General features: G+C 38.7%; 1 protein-coding gene and 1 long non-coding RNA gene across 6 annotated transcripts; one reads left to right on the top strand and one right to left on the bottom strand.

The window, feature by feature from the left end:
- On the top strand, positions 1063-13346 carry LOC8065676 (ABC transporter G family member 50). Of its 5 annotated transcripts, XM_021449092.1 has the most exons (24): positions 1064-1402; positions 1528-1651; positions 2214-2299; positions 2459-2543; positions 4388-4547; positions 4630-4706; positions 4923-4976; positions 5077-5167; positions 5243-5544; positions 5637-5912; positions 6011-6324; positions 6422-6582; positions 6667-6770; positions 6858-7011; positions 7096-7203; positions 7427-7500; positions 7601-7933; positions 8080-8370; positions 8688-8771; positions 10145-10278; positions 10432-10659; positions 10943-11114; positions 11203-11457; positions 13017-13346. In XM_021449092.1, exons 1-24 carry the CDS (start codon positions 1191-1193, stop codon positions 13281-13283), a joined length of 4146 nt encoding a protein of 1381 aa, XP_021304767.1. In that variant the 5' UTR covers positions 1064-1190; the 3' UTR covers positions 13284-13346. The 5 variants fall into 5 exon arrangements, with proteins under 5 accessions (XP_021304758.1, XP_021304763.1, XP_021304774.1 ...); XM_021449083.1 differs by having other exon boundaries at positions 1063-1402; positions 6422-6770; XM_021449088.1 differs by having other exon boundaries at positions 1063-1402; positions 6422-6770; positions 10172-10278.
- Positions 7320-14937, bottom strand: LOC110430905. The gene is made up of 2 exons (XR_002448341.1): positions 14728-14937; positions 7320-7942 (listed from the first exon to the last, which is right to left on the bottom strand). It is a non-coding gene; the product is annotated as an uncharacterized LOC110430905 (long non-coding RNA).

Consider the following 16089-nt stretch of genomic DNA (forward strand, 5'->3'; position numbering starts at 1 on the left):
CGCGCATCCGAGCCGTTTCAAAATGGACAGTAGATTTTGCTTTTTGGACGTTAGGGCACGCGGAGATAGATATCGGCGCTCTTTTTTTCCAAGTTATTATCTGTATTATTTAATTTCTCTGTGTACCTACTGTACTTTATAAGTCCAAGAATCTTGAAGATCAAGTTTAACTAAAATTATAGAGAAAAATACTAAGATTTGTAGCATAAAGTGATACTATGAAAATATAATTAAGAAAGAATCTAATGGTACTTAGTTGAGATCATAATTATTATTATTTTATCATATAAATTTGGTCAAACTTAGGATAGTTTGACTCTTCAAGATTCTTGGAATGACTTATAATTTAGGATGGAGGAAGTATCTTCTAAAAAAAATCAACAAATGTACCTTCACCAAATCCAGCTTCATAGTTCATACCATGTGCATTGTATAAATGCTGGCCTCACACGGAATCACACGGGCTGACTGGCACGTACACCCTCTCTCGTTCACTCGAAACTTATCAGCATATATATATCGCATCTTATACAAGTTGTTCAACGCATGCACGTGACAGTTGAACATCAACACACAAATGATTTTTTTTATAGGATTGCAGCAGGCAGCTATATCGTTCCCATCGTGACAACTGAGGGTCAACACGTAGAGCCACACATGCATGTCTCGAGTTTTTAAGAGGGTGTATCAATATCAATAGTACTCCCTTCATCCCACAAATTCAATGGGATGAATCATTTTACATCACTCGCTTTCTCTTGCTCTCTATTTCTAACAATTCTCACTTCATGATAAGTCAAACTTTGTTAACTTTGACCAATTATATATAAAAAATATTAATATTAATAATACATAGTTACTATCATTCGATAAACACGGGATATATTTTTCATAATCTAGTGGTACAAATATTGCTAATATTTTCTATAAAGCTAATTAAATTTGAGAAAGTTTGACCAGCATGCATTTCATAGTGTCTATCTTTTTTAGATGGATGGAATACGTATCTCAGAGCTTTTAAGAGGGTATGTCAATCAATATCAATAGTATAAGAACCACGTGATATGCCCATCCCGAGATGCCACACTTGCATCATTGAACTAGCTAGCTACAACCCAGGGTACCTCGAGGCAGTACAAGTACATGTACATGCCCCATCTCGTGACCAACTTCGGCGCCTACAAATGTAGATGGCCCCCAAGGAGATTGGACTGGAGATGGCAGCAGAAGAGCACAGGAATGGATCTTCTGCTGATAATGCTGGAGAGGCGCGCCACAGTGTGTTGCTTCAGAGCAGCAAGGCAGGCGCTCTCAAGAGGCGAGAATTTGTCGACAATCTTCTCAAGTGCGTCGAGGATGACAACCTTGGTTTCCTCAAGAGACAAAAGGAAAGAATTGAGAGGCAAGCAGTTTTCTTTGATGCAACCATCATGCTAGCGGTAGCACACAATATATAGTTAGTTATATTAACGAGTGTAGTATATATATATGGCAATTTTCTCATTATTGTGTAATGCATAATGACAGGGTTGGTGTGAAGCTGCCGGCAATAGAGGTGACATATGAAAATCTCTGCGTGGAAGCAGAAAGCGGATACTCCGGTGGGAATCAACTACCAACCCTGTGGAACAGCACCAAGGGTTTTTTCTGGGTAAGCAAGGCAAATCTTACTTGGTACTAGCACAGGAAATTTTCATCATGGTGGACCTACTCCCTCTGTTCAAAATTACAAGTCATTTTAATTTTTTTTAATAATGGCAAAAGTTTTACCGCTACTTTTATTAGACGGTGTAATCTATGCACCGGTACAACCATGTCTCCATTTGTAAAAGAAGAAGGCATAACATGGAATTTGGACATAACATTTTGTTTTTACTTTTTTCTTGTTTTCAAGATAATGGTCGGATTCATGTGGCAGAAGCTAATACTTTGCATGAATTTTGTTCTCGCAATCTTCTCTGGTCAAGGACAAATCATCCAATTAACTTGTTTGTTTTTTGTTAGTGTGTGTCTAAAACTCTCCGATTATGTATATGGATCATCTATGAGGTTAGCCAAAAGCAAGTGGAAATATTGATAACGATTTTTTTTATTGATAATGAATTGAATTTCTACAGAGCAAGTATTTGCAATCATTCCCGTTTTGTGAGCTGATTACAGCCCTAATTTAGAAGCCAATAGTTATGCTTACTAGGCTTCTTCATAATTCATAGGGTTTCATCATGTTGCTCGGGCTAAAGTCTGACAAAATGAAGACAAAAATTCTAAAAGATGTAAGCGGAATCATTAAACCCTGCAGGTATGTCAACACCAAGAATTTCATCCTTTTTCTCGAAATTACTTGATGTGCAACTATTACATTTAGCACTAGATCGAGTAGGGCCTTATTAGCCTTAATATGCTTAGCGTGAAAGATATATGAAGCTTGCAGTATGAAGTTACCTTAATATGCTTGCAGATTGACTCTTCTACTAGGACCCCCAGGATGCGGTAAGAGCACACTGTTACGAGCTCTTGCTGGCCAACACGATAAATCTCTGAAGGTACAAATAGTGCTTTTAATTCTTCAACAAAATGTGTGTTATATTCTTTTGCTATGATCGACGTGAAATCTTCAATGCATTTTTTTGCGAGTAAAGAGAGTGTTGAAGTTCTTACTTCTTACAATCGGCATTGATGAGATCCCAATTCCAAAACACACACAGATGCTTGTCCCAACCAAGCTGCAGAGTGCTTGTTACGTCTAGCTACTAAAACATTTGCTACTCGATTAAAATCTCTCTTTAGACCTTGTTTAGATGTAGCTGGATTCACAACAATCCACATGTGTTGAGGTGGATTGGAGTAAAACTTGAACTAAATTTCACCCTAATCCACACATGGATTGAAGTGAATTCGACAACATCCAAACAAGACCTTACATGGATAATCTTCCACTGGCTTGTGAGCCGTGTGAGTTCCTTCACCTCTGCTGTGACAAAGCCAAGCTCCGATCTGTCCGCAGCTGAACTCCCTATTGTGTGGACAATCCGCGAACAATCCGACTAGATGATGATCGGCGAGTGACACCATTGCGTTGCCAACCGTAAGCCCTCTACGCAGGCCAGTGCCTCAGCTTCTGGAGCACCAGCCTCTGCAACGGCCATGGAATGTCCATGCAGTGAAAATGACAGAACCTTTGCTGTCCCTCGCAATTACTCCAACCCCAGCCTCCTCCGGTTGTTCCTCAGATGAACCATCCACATTAAGGCCTTGTTTAGTTCCGAAAACTTTTTGGTTTTCTGTACTGTAGCACTGTTGTTTTTATTTGGCAATTATTATCCAATTATAGACTAACTAGATTCAAAAGATTTATTTCGTGATTTAAAGGTAAACTATGCAATTAGTTTTTATTTTCTTCTATATTTAGTGCTTCATGCATGTGCCGCAAGATTTGATGTGACAGAAAATTTTGAAAAGTTTTTGGTTTTAAGGATGAACTAAACAAGGCCTAACTTTGATCCAGCCATCCCCGGGGCCTCCCAGACTCTTGTGGGCATTGTCGTTGTCCTCCTAGAAGCATTTTGAGGAGTTCCCTTTGGTATTGGGATAGGCAGTTTTCCTGTGTTGTTCTCACAAAAAGTGTGCTCTCTAGTGGCCTTATTTGGATATAGTCAGATTCGTATCAATCCACATGTGTTGGAGCGGACTGAAATGAAACTTAAAGTAAATTCTATCCCAGTCCATCCCAACTGGATTGAGTTAAATTCGACAACATCTACACAAGACCTAAACAAAATCTCCCAGAAGCTCAAGAGAAATCCCACTGACTCTGAGATAGAAGTAGGACCAGCCCCGTGGGTGATATTATTATGCACGTACAGGCAATACTTATATCAACATTATATGGTATTTAAGTTTTAAACCTATTATTCTGAAATGATAATGTTTCCAATTAATGTTGCTGCCGTTCCTCTTCTTTAACACACAATATAATCGATTAACTAATCTCCAAATTATGCATGCCAGCTGATGGTCACAATGCTACCTACCGAAGTGTACAGCAAAACAATTTGCTGAAGTATTCATTTAAAAGGATCCTGTGCTTAAAATAACCACAACCAGAATTTGTTGTGACGACATATCAATGAATTGTACACCTCCTTAGTTCATCGTGAAGCTAATAAATGAATATAAGGTAATATGATGCAAGCATTTACATAGCATATCATACACATAAAACCAATATGCCATCGATAGAACTTTTCTATTTGGCAAGTTACATTTCTTGTTTGATAAAGTATTTTCTTTTAAAAAAATCTTGCTTCAATATTTACCAAAAAAATATCAAGAATTAGAAAATTCCATGCAAATTTAATCTGAATGACAAGTTGAACGATGTCCACAGGTTACAGGGGCTATTTCTTACAATAGTTACCGACTTGATGAATTTGTACCTGAGAAAACAGCTGTTTATATTAGCCAATATGATTTGCACATACCTGATATGACAGTAAGGGAAACTTTAGATTTCTCTGCCCGGTGCCAAGGTGTTGGAAATAGAGCTGGTAATTTCCTCTTCCCAAATAGTCATAACTAGAAAAATGTATCTTCCAAAGTAATAGCAATATGTGTTTTTGTTTGCCAAAGAAATACTCGAGGAGGTGAGCAAAAGGGAGAAGGTGACTGGGATAATACCCGATCATGACATAGATCTATACATGAAGGTAAAGCTTTAGTCTCCTTTTAGAAACTAACAAATGACATTATCTTATTTGTTTTACTGACAACATATAGTTAGATGCCAGTGCCAATAGGGTGAAAAGCAGAAAAATCATGTACATATTTGAACATAATTAAAACAGAACCTCATCTCTACTTCAGCTCTAATATAAAAATTATACATCTTAAAAAGTTTCAAAAAAGTAATTTGGATTACGCAGGCAACCGCAGTTGCAGCTTCAGAGAAAAGCCTACAAACAGACTACATTTTGAAGGTAAAAAATTACTGAAACATATTACATTACTGAAAATAGTGCTCAAGGAAAATAGCTTAGGACTGAAAACAAAGCTCATATAATTGATTGGTTTTGATAGATCATGGGACTAGACATATGTGCAGACACTATGGTTGGGGATGCAATGAAAAGAGGAATCTCAGGGGGTCAAAAGAGAAGACTAACAACAGGTAGTTAAAGCAAATATGGTTTGCGAATATGCTCTTATAGTGATCACTTAATACTCTTTCACCTGCATGCACCAGCGGAGATGATTGTCGGACCAGTGAAAGCTTTTTTCATGGATGAAATATCCAATGGCTTGGATAGCTCTACTACTTTCCGAATAATCAAGTGCTTTCAGCAAATGGCAAACATCAATGAATGCACCATGCTTATTTCACTTCTTCAACCAACTCCCGAGGTATTTGATCTATTTGATGACCTGATATTGATGGCAGAAGGAAAGATTATCTACCATGGCCCTCAAAACGAAGCTCGCAATTTTTTTGAGGAATGTGGCTTCAGATGCCCAGAGAGAAAAGGGATGGCTGACTTTCTCCAGGAGGTAAACAACTGTAAATCACGAAAATAATTGAAAAGGCAAAACAAACACTTCGCAAGTTCATGATCTATTTTTGCTGATTTGGGAATCATTAGGTATTGTCCATAAAAGACCAAAGGCAATACTGGTCTGGTACAGATGAATCTTACAGATACATTTCTTCTGATCAATTATCAAACATGTTCAGAAAATATCAGAAACAGAGAAATTTTGAAGAGCCTAATGTACCTCAGAAAAGCAAGTTGGGCAAGGAATCTTTATCATTCAAAAAGTATTCACTACCCAAACTGGAACTGTTCAAAGCATGTGGAGCAAGGGAAACACTCCTGATCAAAAGGAGTATGTTTGTTTATGCCTTCAAAACTGCACAGGTTATAGTAGTCAGAAAACTTCTTTGCTCAAGAAATACAATAGCCACTATTTCTGTATAAAATACATGAATCCAAATTAACTTTACTCATTTATGCAGCTTTCTATAGTTGCAGTCATTACAATGTCTGTATTCTTCCAAACTCGTATGACAACAGATTTAACTCATGCAAATTACTATATGGGAGCATTATATTTTTCCATCTTCATCATTATGCTAAATGGCATACCAGAGATGAGCATGCAAATTGCAAGACTACCAAGTTTTTACAAGCAAAAAAGTTATCATTTTTATCCTTCATGGGCATATGCAATACCTGCATCAATTTTGAAGGTCCCTGTCTCCTTGTTATGCTCGCTTGTATGGATATGCATCACTTATTATGGTATTGGTTATACAGCTACAACTTCCAGGTAAATCTTTACAGAAAAAAAGTCAAATTTGCATACTTGAGAACCAATTCTGTGTCTCTCACTGACTACAAAAGTCTTTCCCTCAAACCACTTCCAGGTTCTTCTGCCAGTTACTGATACTTTCTCTTCTCCATCAATCAGTAATGGCGTTCTATCGATTTGTCGCTTCTTATGCTCAAACACATATTTTGTGTTTCTTCTATGCATTTATTTCCCTATTAATCTTCCTAGTGTTTGGAGGCTGCATTCTTCCCAAATGTAAGACAACTATCATCATAGAAGACACATTTGCAGAGCATCTACATCACTTAACACTTGTTATATACTACCTTCATGTTCCAGCCTCTATACCAGGATGGTTAAGGTGGGGATTTTGGACATCTCCATTGACCTATGCAGAAATCAGCATATGCATAAATGAATTCCTTGCACCAAGATGGCAAAAGGTGAAATGTCTTCTCAGATAGAAAAATGAAAAAGATTGGGTGCTATCAGGCATTTAACATTCTCACCATCACTTGTATATTTTTTAGGAAACCATGCAGAATAAAACAATAGGGAACCAAATATTGATAAATCATGGCCTCTACTACAGTTGGAATTTTTATTGGATATCTGTTGGAGCCCTACTTGGATTCATCATTTTGTTCTACATGGCTTTTGGACTAGCACTAGCTTATAGAAGGCGTAAGTTCACTACTAAAAGTGCACTGGATACCACCATAAATTTTTATTTACTTTAGAAACAAATCATATTTTTGCCTGTTTCAGCTATAGAAGCATATTATGGAAGCATGACTAGAAAGTGCTTTTCTAAAAGACAGGAAGAGACTGATATCCAAAAAGAATATGATGATCATGCAAACATGACTCAAAAAGGTAATCCCACAAACAAACTGCCTGCTTCGGTGCTTCTCCTCCCTCCCCACTGACACAACAGGGAAAAGCGTACTGAAATGATTATGTTAATATTAATAAGGTATCATACAGCACAGTAGAATATACATATACTTCTCAATAACAATATAAAGCCAGTAAAGTCCTGTTTCAAGACCATAATCCATTCATATATGCAATCTCCTACATCTTCATCTTCTTGCAGAAAAGATGGCTATGTCTACTAAGCAACTTGCGCTTACGTTCCACAATCTGAACTACTATGTTGACACACCACCGGTAATTTGAAAAGCCCCATATTCACTTTTTCTTATTGTTTCTATAGTGCTTGCCTGATTTTCTTTGAATAACATATATAACAATTGTACCCATGTTGCAGGAAATGCTAAAACTAGGCTACCCAGCTAGAAGACTTCAATTACTAAACAGCATCACTGGTGCATTCTGTCCAGGTGTTCTTTCTGCATTAATGGGTGCTAGTGGAGCTGGGAAGACAACTCTACTAGATGTATTGGCAGGAAGGAAAACTGGAGGATATATTGAAGGAGACATAAGAATAGGTGGATATCCCAAGGTTCAAGAAACATTTGTCAGAATCTTAGGTTATTGCGAGCAAGCGGACACACATTCTCCACAACTTACAGTTGCAGAATCTGTAGCATATTCAGCTTGGCTTCGCCTGCCTTCGCAGCATAATGAAAAAACAAGATCTGTACGTCCCCTGAAACATCACAAGACATTAAAACTTTTGATAAACAACTCAACCTGATATTCCCATAAATAGAGAATCAGATGCAAAACAACAAAAGGTTTCTTAAGTAATTGACCATTCTTTTCATTTTGCATATTTACGCACAGGAATTTGTGGATGAAGTCCTCAAAACTGTTGAGTTAGATCAAATAAAAGATTCTTTAGTCGGGAGGCCAGGAATAAATGGATTGTCCTTGGAGCAGAGGAAAAGGTTAACAGTTGCTGTCGAACTTGTCTCAAACCCATCAGTCATACTAATGGATGAACCAACTACAGGATTAGATGCTAGATCAGCTGCAACTGTTATACGTGCAGTGAAAAATATTTCTGAAACAGGAAGGACAGTTGTGTGTACAATCCATCAGCCTAGCACTGACATTTTCGAGGCATTTGATGAGGTATCAACGAGAATCCTGTGCAAAGCTGAAGTAGTCAACATACCACTTTTTGGAACAATTAGTTTCATGTTTTGTATTTTGTTCCCATGTAAGGAATATATAAATGGTATAGATAAAATAATATATCAACCCGTTAGTCTCCTTTCCTCGTTTTGTAAAGCATCACTATGCATGTAAAGGGAAATGCTTTGTAGCTTAATTCTAAGTTCTTTTTCTTAGAGGAAAAAGAAACAGATATTTCCACCAATAATATAGAAGATTTTTTTAGTGGCTAGAAGAAATTTACCTTCTTGAATTGAGTAAATATTTTTGTGCAGCTTATATTGATGAAAAATGGTGGGAAAATAATCTACAATGGGCCAATAGGAGAGCAATCTTGCAAAGTGATTGAGTACTTTGAGGTTAGTATTCCACGAAATGAATTCCAGATGGTGTAACTATTTCTTTTATGGTTCTTCGTTTCTTATCCTTTTCTTTTGAATTCGAATATGAATTCGAGCTTGACACAAATCCCACAAAACCATAGTCACGCCACGCATGCACGCACCAACAAGTACTTCATAGGCATATTGGTGACCTGAGGCAACCCCAGCAGCTGTGGCATCAACAGCGCTTGCCGCTTGCAACTTGCCGCTAGACAGCCTTGCATGAGAGGAGCTCAGGCTAGGGACTCCAGATCCAGGTGGTGGCCAGTGGACGGATGGTAGGTGAGACCACGCACGGAAGTCAGTGATGCAGTGTGGAAAGCCAATGGCATCGCTGTCGTATTGCTGGCCCTTGAGTTGATGTGGCGTGCGCCGTGGACGTGTGATGTTCTCTTGGCTGGCAGTGCTGCGATGGCACACCATGTTAGGTCGCTGTTTGTGTTTGGGTCATGTAACATAATTGTTTTGGTCATGGGAGGGAGGTATCGCATTGGTCGTTGAGTTCATCATTCATATGAGGTTGTTGTTTGTTGTGGTCCTGTGTTAGGTCAGTGTGTTGTTGTGCAAGCTGGGGTGGGCATTCAGGTTTCCCAAAAAAGTTTGAGTCTGTTAATTCGGGTTCTGAAATTGATACCCAAAATTTGCCTACCCGACATTTGGGAATCTGAAATTTCGAGTTCATGTATTTCCGAACTACCTGAAATCAGCAAAATGAAATGCATAGCAACAAAACTATAGCACTAAGTTTAAGCAATAATGCAATAGAAACTAATGAGCTTTAGGAGCGTTTTAGAATAGAAAACATGAGCATCATATCATATATATCAGTAGATCCCAATTGCATCACAAATTGACAGTACCAAACAGCACAATCAATCACAAATACCAAATAGCATATTTCCACAGTTTCAGGTAAATCTGGTACCGGGCCCTAAACCCAAATTACCCAAACTAAAATCGAGTTTCTGGGCTTATACTATCTGAAATAGCAATGTATTTCAGGGTCGGATTCAGGTATTGGGTCTCAGGTTTTAATGTTGTATGGGCACCCCTACGTGCAAGGTAGCCGCTGTTGTGATTGTTTGAGGTCATTGTAGCACTCAGCTATTTGTCCAATTGGCCTTTCCTCTCTTATAGTCCAATGGCAGCACACATCTTCCATATTGTTTTGAGGGAAAAAATATATGGAATTTGGAAAAATCATATCATTATGAAAATCCACACCAAAAAATAATGAAGAGGACTTAAACTGGATAGTGGGTGTGTGCAGACTGTACATCCACGTATACCACCAATCAGGCCAGGCTAGTTCCATTGAACTAACAAATTCTGCTTCCTTGTATCAATAGAAAGTTTCTGGTGTCCCAAAAATACAGAGAAATTGCAACCCTGCTACTTGGATGATGGACGTAACATCAGCCTCCATGGAGTTTCAGCTCAATATAGACTTTGCAAGTGTCTACCAAGAATCACATTTGCATAGGTACATAATATTACCACACTATTTTCATTTGATGATCAACAGAGAATTAATTTCTGCCTTAAATAAGCAAGATCCATATACTGATAAAAAGCATGTCAACAAAATATCACCACTGCACCTACGAAAGCAATTATAAGTTTTTTCTTTCTGCAGGAACAAACAAGAGCTTGTTAAGCAACTAAGTAGTCCACTGCCAAATTCAGAAAACCTATGTTTCTCAAATCGTTTCACACAGAATGGATGGTGTCAATTTAAAGCATGCTTATGGAAACAGAACATAACTTACTGGAGAAGCCCTCAATATAATTTGAATCGTATGGTGATGACAACAATAATAGCCTTGACCTTTGGAGTATTGTACTGGAGGCATGCAAAGATATTGTAAGTCCACACACCATTCCGGTGTTTTCTTATTTTGGTCGTATATTTCTTTTACTGATAATTGTATATTTTGCTAAAAGTTAGCTGTAACCCACTTTGTTCTCCTGAGCGAGACAAAGTAGGTTATTTGTATTTCTCTCTCTATTAATACAAAGATATGCAGCTCTCCTATATGTTTGATAAGAAAAATTGTACTCTGATGTCAGTAGTCAAGTATGACATCAACTAACCAAGATATGTCACAGATTCAATAAGCTAACTAACCTTTCTTGTTGCTTCCAAGAAACAATGAGCAGGATCTATTCAATGTTTTTGGTGCAATGTATATGGGCATTGTACAACTTGGTGTTTACAATAACCAGTCAATAATATCATTCAGTACAACAGAGCGCATTGTAATGTATCGTGAGAAATTTGCAGGAATGTATTCTTCCTGGTCATACTCATTTGCACAGGTTAGATACTATCATACTTATCACAAGTTTTTTAAGAGTACAAAATCTATATTGAAAGGATTAATTAAAATTTCTTCACTTCCTACAGGCTGCAATAGAGATCCCTTATGTACTTATCCAAGCATTACTCTACACATGCATCGTCTACCCAACAATTGGCTATTATTGGACAGCATACAAACTCCTATTGTTCTTCTACACCACCTTTTGCTCAATTCTTTCTTATGTTTTTGTCGGATTGCTGCTTGTTTCAGTAACTCCAAATGTTCAAGTTGCCACCATACTGGGATCATTTTTTAACACAATGCAGACCCTATTCTCGGGATTTGTTTTACCTGGACCTGTAAGTTTGGATCTCCTGCCACTATTACAAACATGATAATACAGCTTATATTTTTTTAATTAGTCATTTAGGGAAATGTGGTCATGGAGTGCAAGTTTGCCGACTATGTTCTCACAGAAAGTTAGATTGACAACACTAAAAGATATATCAGTCTGAAATTTGTATTTATTGTGATGCTGAGTTGCTGACAGTCCAAGTGGAAATCGTCTGGGACATACGAAAACTATTTCTAACTTGCACGGTCTTCTAGTGTAATAGATCAACTATACGTCATCTTTTGATGACTGGAGAGAGTACTGCCTCTGGTCTGTGCATGTTGGATCTCATGCATAAATTTATAGACAAATGCATTCACTTAATTGCATTTATAAATATATTATAATAGTAAAAGTATGATTTAGGCATAGTGGTGATGTTCAAAACAAATTTCTATTGTTGCCAGAGGTGGTATATAACAATGTTTTTGTTATCCTAAACCTATTGGCATCATCATCAGGTGTTTGGATTCCATTGATATTTTAGATTTATAGTAATGAAATTTGGGTTTGTCCCAGTATGGCTTTTTTAACTATGATAAAATTAGTTATCAAAATCTAGTTCAGTGGGCGTACAGAAGAAGTTATGGTCCACTGATATGATATCATTGAAAGCATAAGTCTTGTGTTTATCTATCTTAGGAGTAGTTGGTGCTTATGTCAGCATCTTATCTTATTATCTTGCTTTAGCATCTACTTAGAATATGTTGTAATCCTTTCTTAAGGACCAAGTTTGCTACTCTATATGTACCCCAAACCTGCCATGGTTTGTGGCAAGGCTAATGAAATCTGAATCTAGCCCCAAAAATGTGCTTTGGTTCCAACAATCATGCTATGGCTAGTCATTGGAAATGCATTTGCCAACCTAATCACAAGAATTAGCAACACATGGAATTGCATAATGATTACTGTTTATACTGGAATCTGCATTACTCGAGGTGACAATTCTTCAATAGTTGACATGTAAACTGTAAACATCATATTTGAATTAACATTATATATGTCCCTACAAGAAACGTGTGTATTACCTGTAAGGAGAAATTCACAAAGTTACAAAAAAAATTATATCGTTCATATTACCAATATTTAAATTGAGGACTAAAAAGAAGTTAGTGATTGGTATTCCTCTTCCGCACCTACTTCCTAATTTACAAATGAGATGTAGTAATTTTGTAAGTTGTAACCTACCCATAAATGCTAGAGTAGTCGTGAAACATTAATAATGTTGGAAATAATTTAGCAATAACTGATATATACTAAAAAATCAGAATAGCTGTAAGATATATTTGGTTGATAATTTTAGCAACAATCAAACATAACACCTAGGCAGCACCAACAGAAGAAAAAAAAAATAAATTTTATCCCCTGTAAACTCAATTGTTTTAATCTCAGATGAAGATTAAAACTAACTCTAAAAACTACACAGTGCTAACTCTATAAAGGAAATCATTTTTTTCTCAACCAGGTGTTTCTCTATGTTGTGTGGAGGAAAGCACTAACATTCAGTTCAAATTTTCTTTTCAGAAATTCCCAAAGTGGTGGATCTGGCTCTATTACCTTACACCTACATCTTGGGTACTCAATTCCCTGCTGACCTCCCAGTACGGAAATATAGACAGAGAGGTCGAAGCATTTGGAGAGATTAAAAGTGTTGCTGTTTTCTTGAAAGACTATTTCGGGTTTCATCAAGAAAGGTTGAGCGTAGCAGCTGTTGTTATCACTGTTTTCCCTATTGTACTGATTATCCTATACTCTCTGTCAGTTGAAAAATTGAACTTCCAAAAGAGGTAAACATGTTCCGGTACATATGAAATTGTATGCAATGAAAATTGTAGAAGCTTTCCCCCTGTTAAAGAACGAAACTTGTGTAAAAGCCATTCCACTGATAAAAGAAAAATTTAGGGTGGGAGGTGTGGTTTTCCTCTCCAACACGAATTAGGTGTTTCTTAAAAAAAAACACCTAGTACCTATTGGATTTTGGTTTTTCACTGTTCATGCTACATATTAAACATTTTTTAAAAAAACGCTAGTGAGAAACTCAGGTAAGTGTTGTACCTACTACTGCTAGGCCAAATCGGAGCCTGGTCAAGTCGGACAATTTAGTTGAGGTATAATCCATTCGGTCAAATGATATCCAGTAGTGGTTTTGATAAGGATCTCCGTCAGGCCACTCGAGGTGAAGCATTCCAGCCACTCGACGGAGGCAGAAGCACGTTCAATGCGCTCCAATGTCGGAGGCAAACGCTCGTTGCTCCATGTAAACAACCTGCCCTGGAGGTGAGCTCAGTTAAGGCAGTGTCGTCACTGAGACATTAGTTGTTTTATCCTCCGCCTTGTAAAAAAATCTCAACCTATAGGGGTAAGACAGCCCCAGGCATTGCCTTAAAAAGACCTTCTCACGTAGGTGGAGATAACCCCCGAACCCCTACCCCACCCATACGCAGCAGCACCCTAGCCCATGTGAGAACAACCAGAACCGGGGCCAGGCCTTAGAACTGTGCTTTGGCGTGGGATAGATTAGGGTTTTTTTTGACCCCAGCCTGAAAATTCACTCCCACGGGGAGTCGAATTCAAGACCTGAGTAGCAACTCAAGAACTGAGGAGTGCTACTCTGACCACATATCCAACTCAGCTAGAGGCCCTTTCACTATCCTCCGCCTTGTAGATCATGTTAAAATCACCACAAATTACCCAAAGGTTCAGAAACCTAGGAGTGGAGTTCGCCGATTTCATCCAAGAACGCCTGCTTGCCGGCCTCGACAGAGGGGCCATAAACCATTGTTAACCACCACCACTGGTCCTGGACACTACGAGACGACGACAGTTTCAGAGTGACAGAGAACTCCGAGCAAGACAAGTCAGTCCCTACCGAGTCAGAGCGACGCCACGCCACCACGGGGCTCCACGGCCGGGAGAGCAAAGTAGTGAAATTCTACTCCCATTAAGTCATAGATCATGTTTTGCGACATTACAGCCACCTTTGGTCTCCTGAAGACCGATTACAGTGACACGTTCCTGCACCAGGAACTCCCAAAACCACACACTACGACGCGCGCAGACTGCGTTCATGGTAGATATACTGCTACTCGCAAGATGCAAAGGGGGAGAGAGGGGAATATCCTAGAGGAAAGAGGAAAACTCGCGCATTTGACGGATCCTAGATGCATAAATTTATGGCTCGCAAGTATCAACAGCTCAATAACAGAGGGTAAAGGATAAGGAAAGCGGGATTTACCGGCGTATGCCCCTAGGACCTAGCCGTGGCTGCGCTGCGATCCTCCGCCAGCCCTCCTCCGGTTCTCCCCTCCCTGCCGGGAAATGCCAACAGACGCGCTGGACAACGATGCGAGTAGAAATCTGAAATCTCGAAGGCCGACCTGGCTTCTCCGTTTTGGCCTTTTGGGAGGAGCCGAGGAGGAGCTGCGGCCTGCCGCCTGCGGGCTGTAGCTGCTGGGTCAGGCGGGCCCCACCTGAACTATTTGTACTGGATATTCTTCGTTAATTGCCCGGTTCTAACTAGCGCATTGTTGAGTTCCGAAAAGTGAAAAGATTTCGGTACTGTAATACTTTCGTTTGTTTGTGACAAATATTATCTAATCATGGACTAACTAGGATCAAAAGATTCGTCTCGTGATTTACAGCTAAACTGTGTAATTAATTTTTGTTTTCGTCTATATTTAATGTTTCATGCATATGTCACAAGATTCGATGCGACGGAGAATCTTGAAAACTTTTTGATTTTCAGGGTGAACTAAACAAGGCCTAGGAATGGCAACGGGTACGTACCCGATGGGTACTTGCCACCCGTACCCGCACCCGCCAGGTCAAAACCTATTTCATCGGTTACCCGCGAAAGCAGACGAGTAAGAAATTCATTCTATACCCGCACTCGACGGGTAATTCTTACCCGACGGGTATTCCATACCCGAAAATATACCCGAGTTCAACAGAAATATAACAACTTTCAGCAAGTTAAATATCACAACTTATAGGAAATGAAATATAACAACTTCCAGTAAATTAATAGCAGCACTAGTAGCACACCAGCCGCTCAACACTTCCCACGTTCAGCCAATTAGTTCATGGGCTATATGGGCTAAATTGCTAAGGTTGCTTACTTATTTTGCGGGTATTTTTTATCTACGGGTACGCGGGTATGGGTACTACTATTCCACACCCATACTCGCCATACCCGATGGGTAAAGGATTTCGTCCAATAACGTACCCGCGGGTACAAAATCCATTCCACACCTGCGTCCTTATCGGGTAAAACCCGTCGGGTACTCGGATTTCGGGTACCCATTGCCATTTTGAGTTCTAACCGTCATGTACACACGGGTAACGGGCACTTGAAGCTCTTTCTTCTCTATACACGTTCGTGCCCTCGTTCTTTTATGGGAAAAATGCATTAATATTTTTTTAAAAATTATTTTTAATTTGACACTTGTGTTTTCAAATTGAAGAAAGAGTTTAGTTCTAGTGTTAACTTTTTGACAAAAAGACAAGTTTACTCGTATGCTCGTATGAATTAAGCCAGTCCCGATAGAAATTTCATAAAAGTAAGTTTCATGAAATTTGATACAGATGCAACCAAACA

This window comes from Sorghum bicolor, chromosome 1, assembly GCF_000003195.3.
Source record: "Sorghum bicolor cultivar BTx623 chromosome 1, Sorghum_bicolor_NCBIv3, whole genome shotgun sequence".
Lineage (NCBI taxonomy): Eukaryota > Viridiplantae > Streptophyta > Magnoliopsida > Poales > Poaceae > Sorghum > Sorghum bicolor.

Excerpts from the sequence above, each read along its gene's own strand:
- LOC8065676 (XM_021449083.1), top strand. The coding sequence starts at position 1,191 with ATGGCCCCCAAGGAGATTGGACTGGAGATGGCAGCAGAAGAGCACAGG. Across the intron at positions 6,771-6,857 it reads TTGCACCAAGATGGCAAAAG|GAAACCATGCAGAATAAAAC; the intron begins GTGAAATGTCTT and ends TATATTTTTTAG. Across the intron at positions 7,012-7,095 it reads AGCACTAGCTTATAGAAGGC|CTATAGAAGCATATTATGGA; the intron begins GTAAGTTCACTA and ends TGCCTGTTTCAG.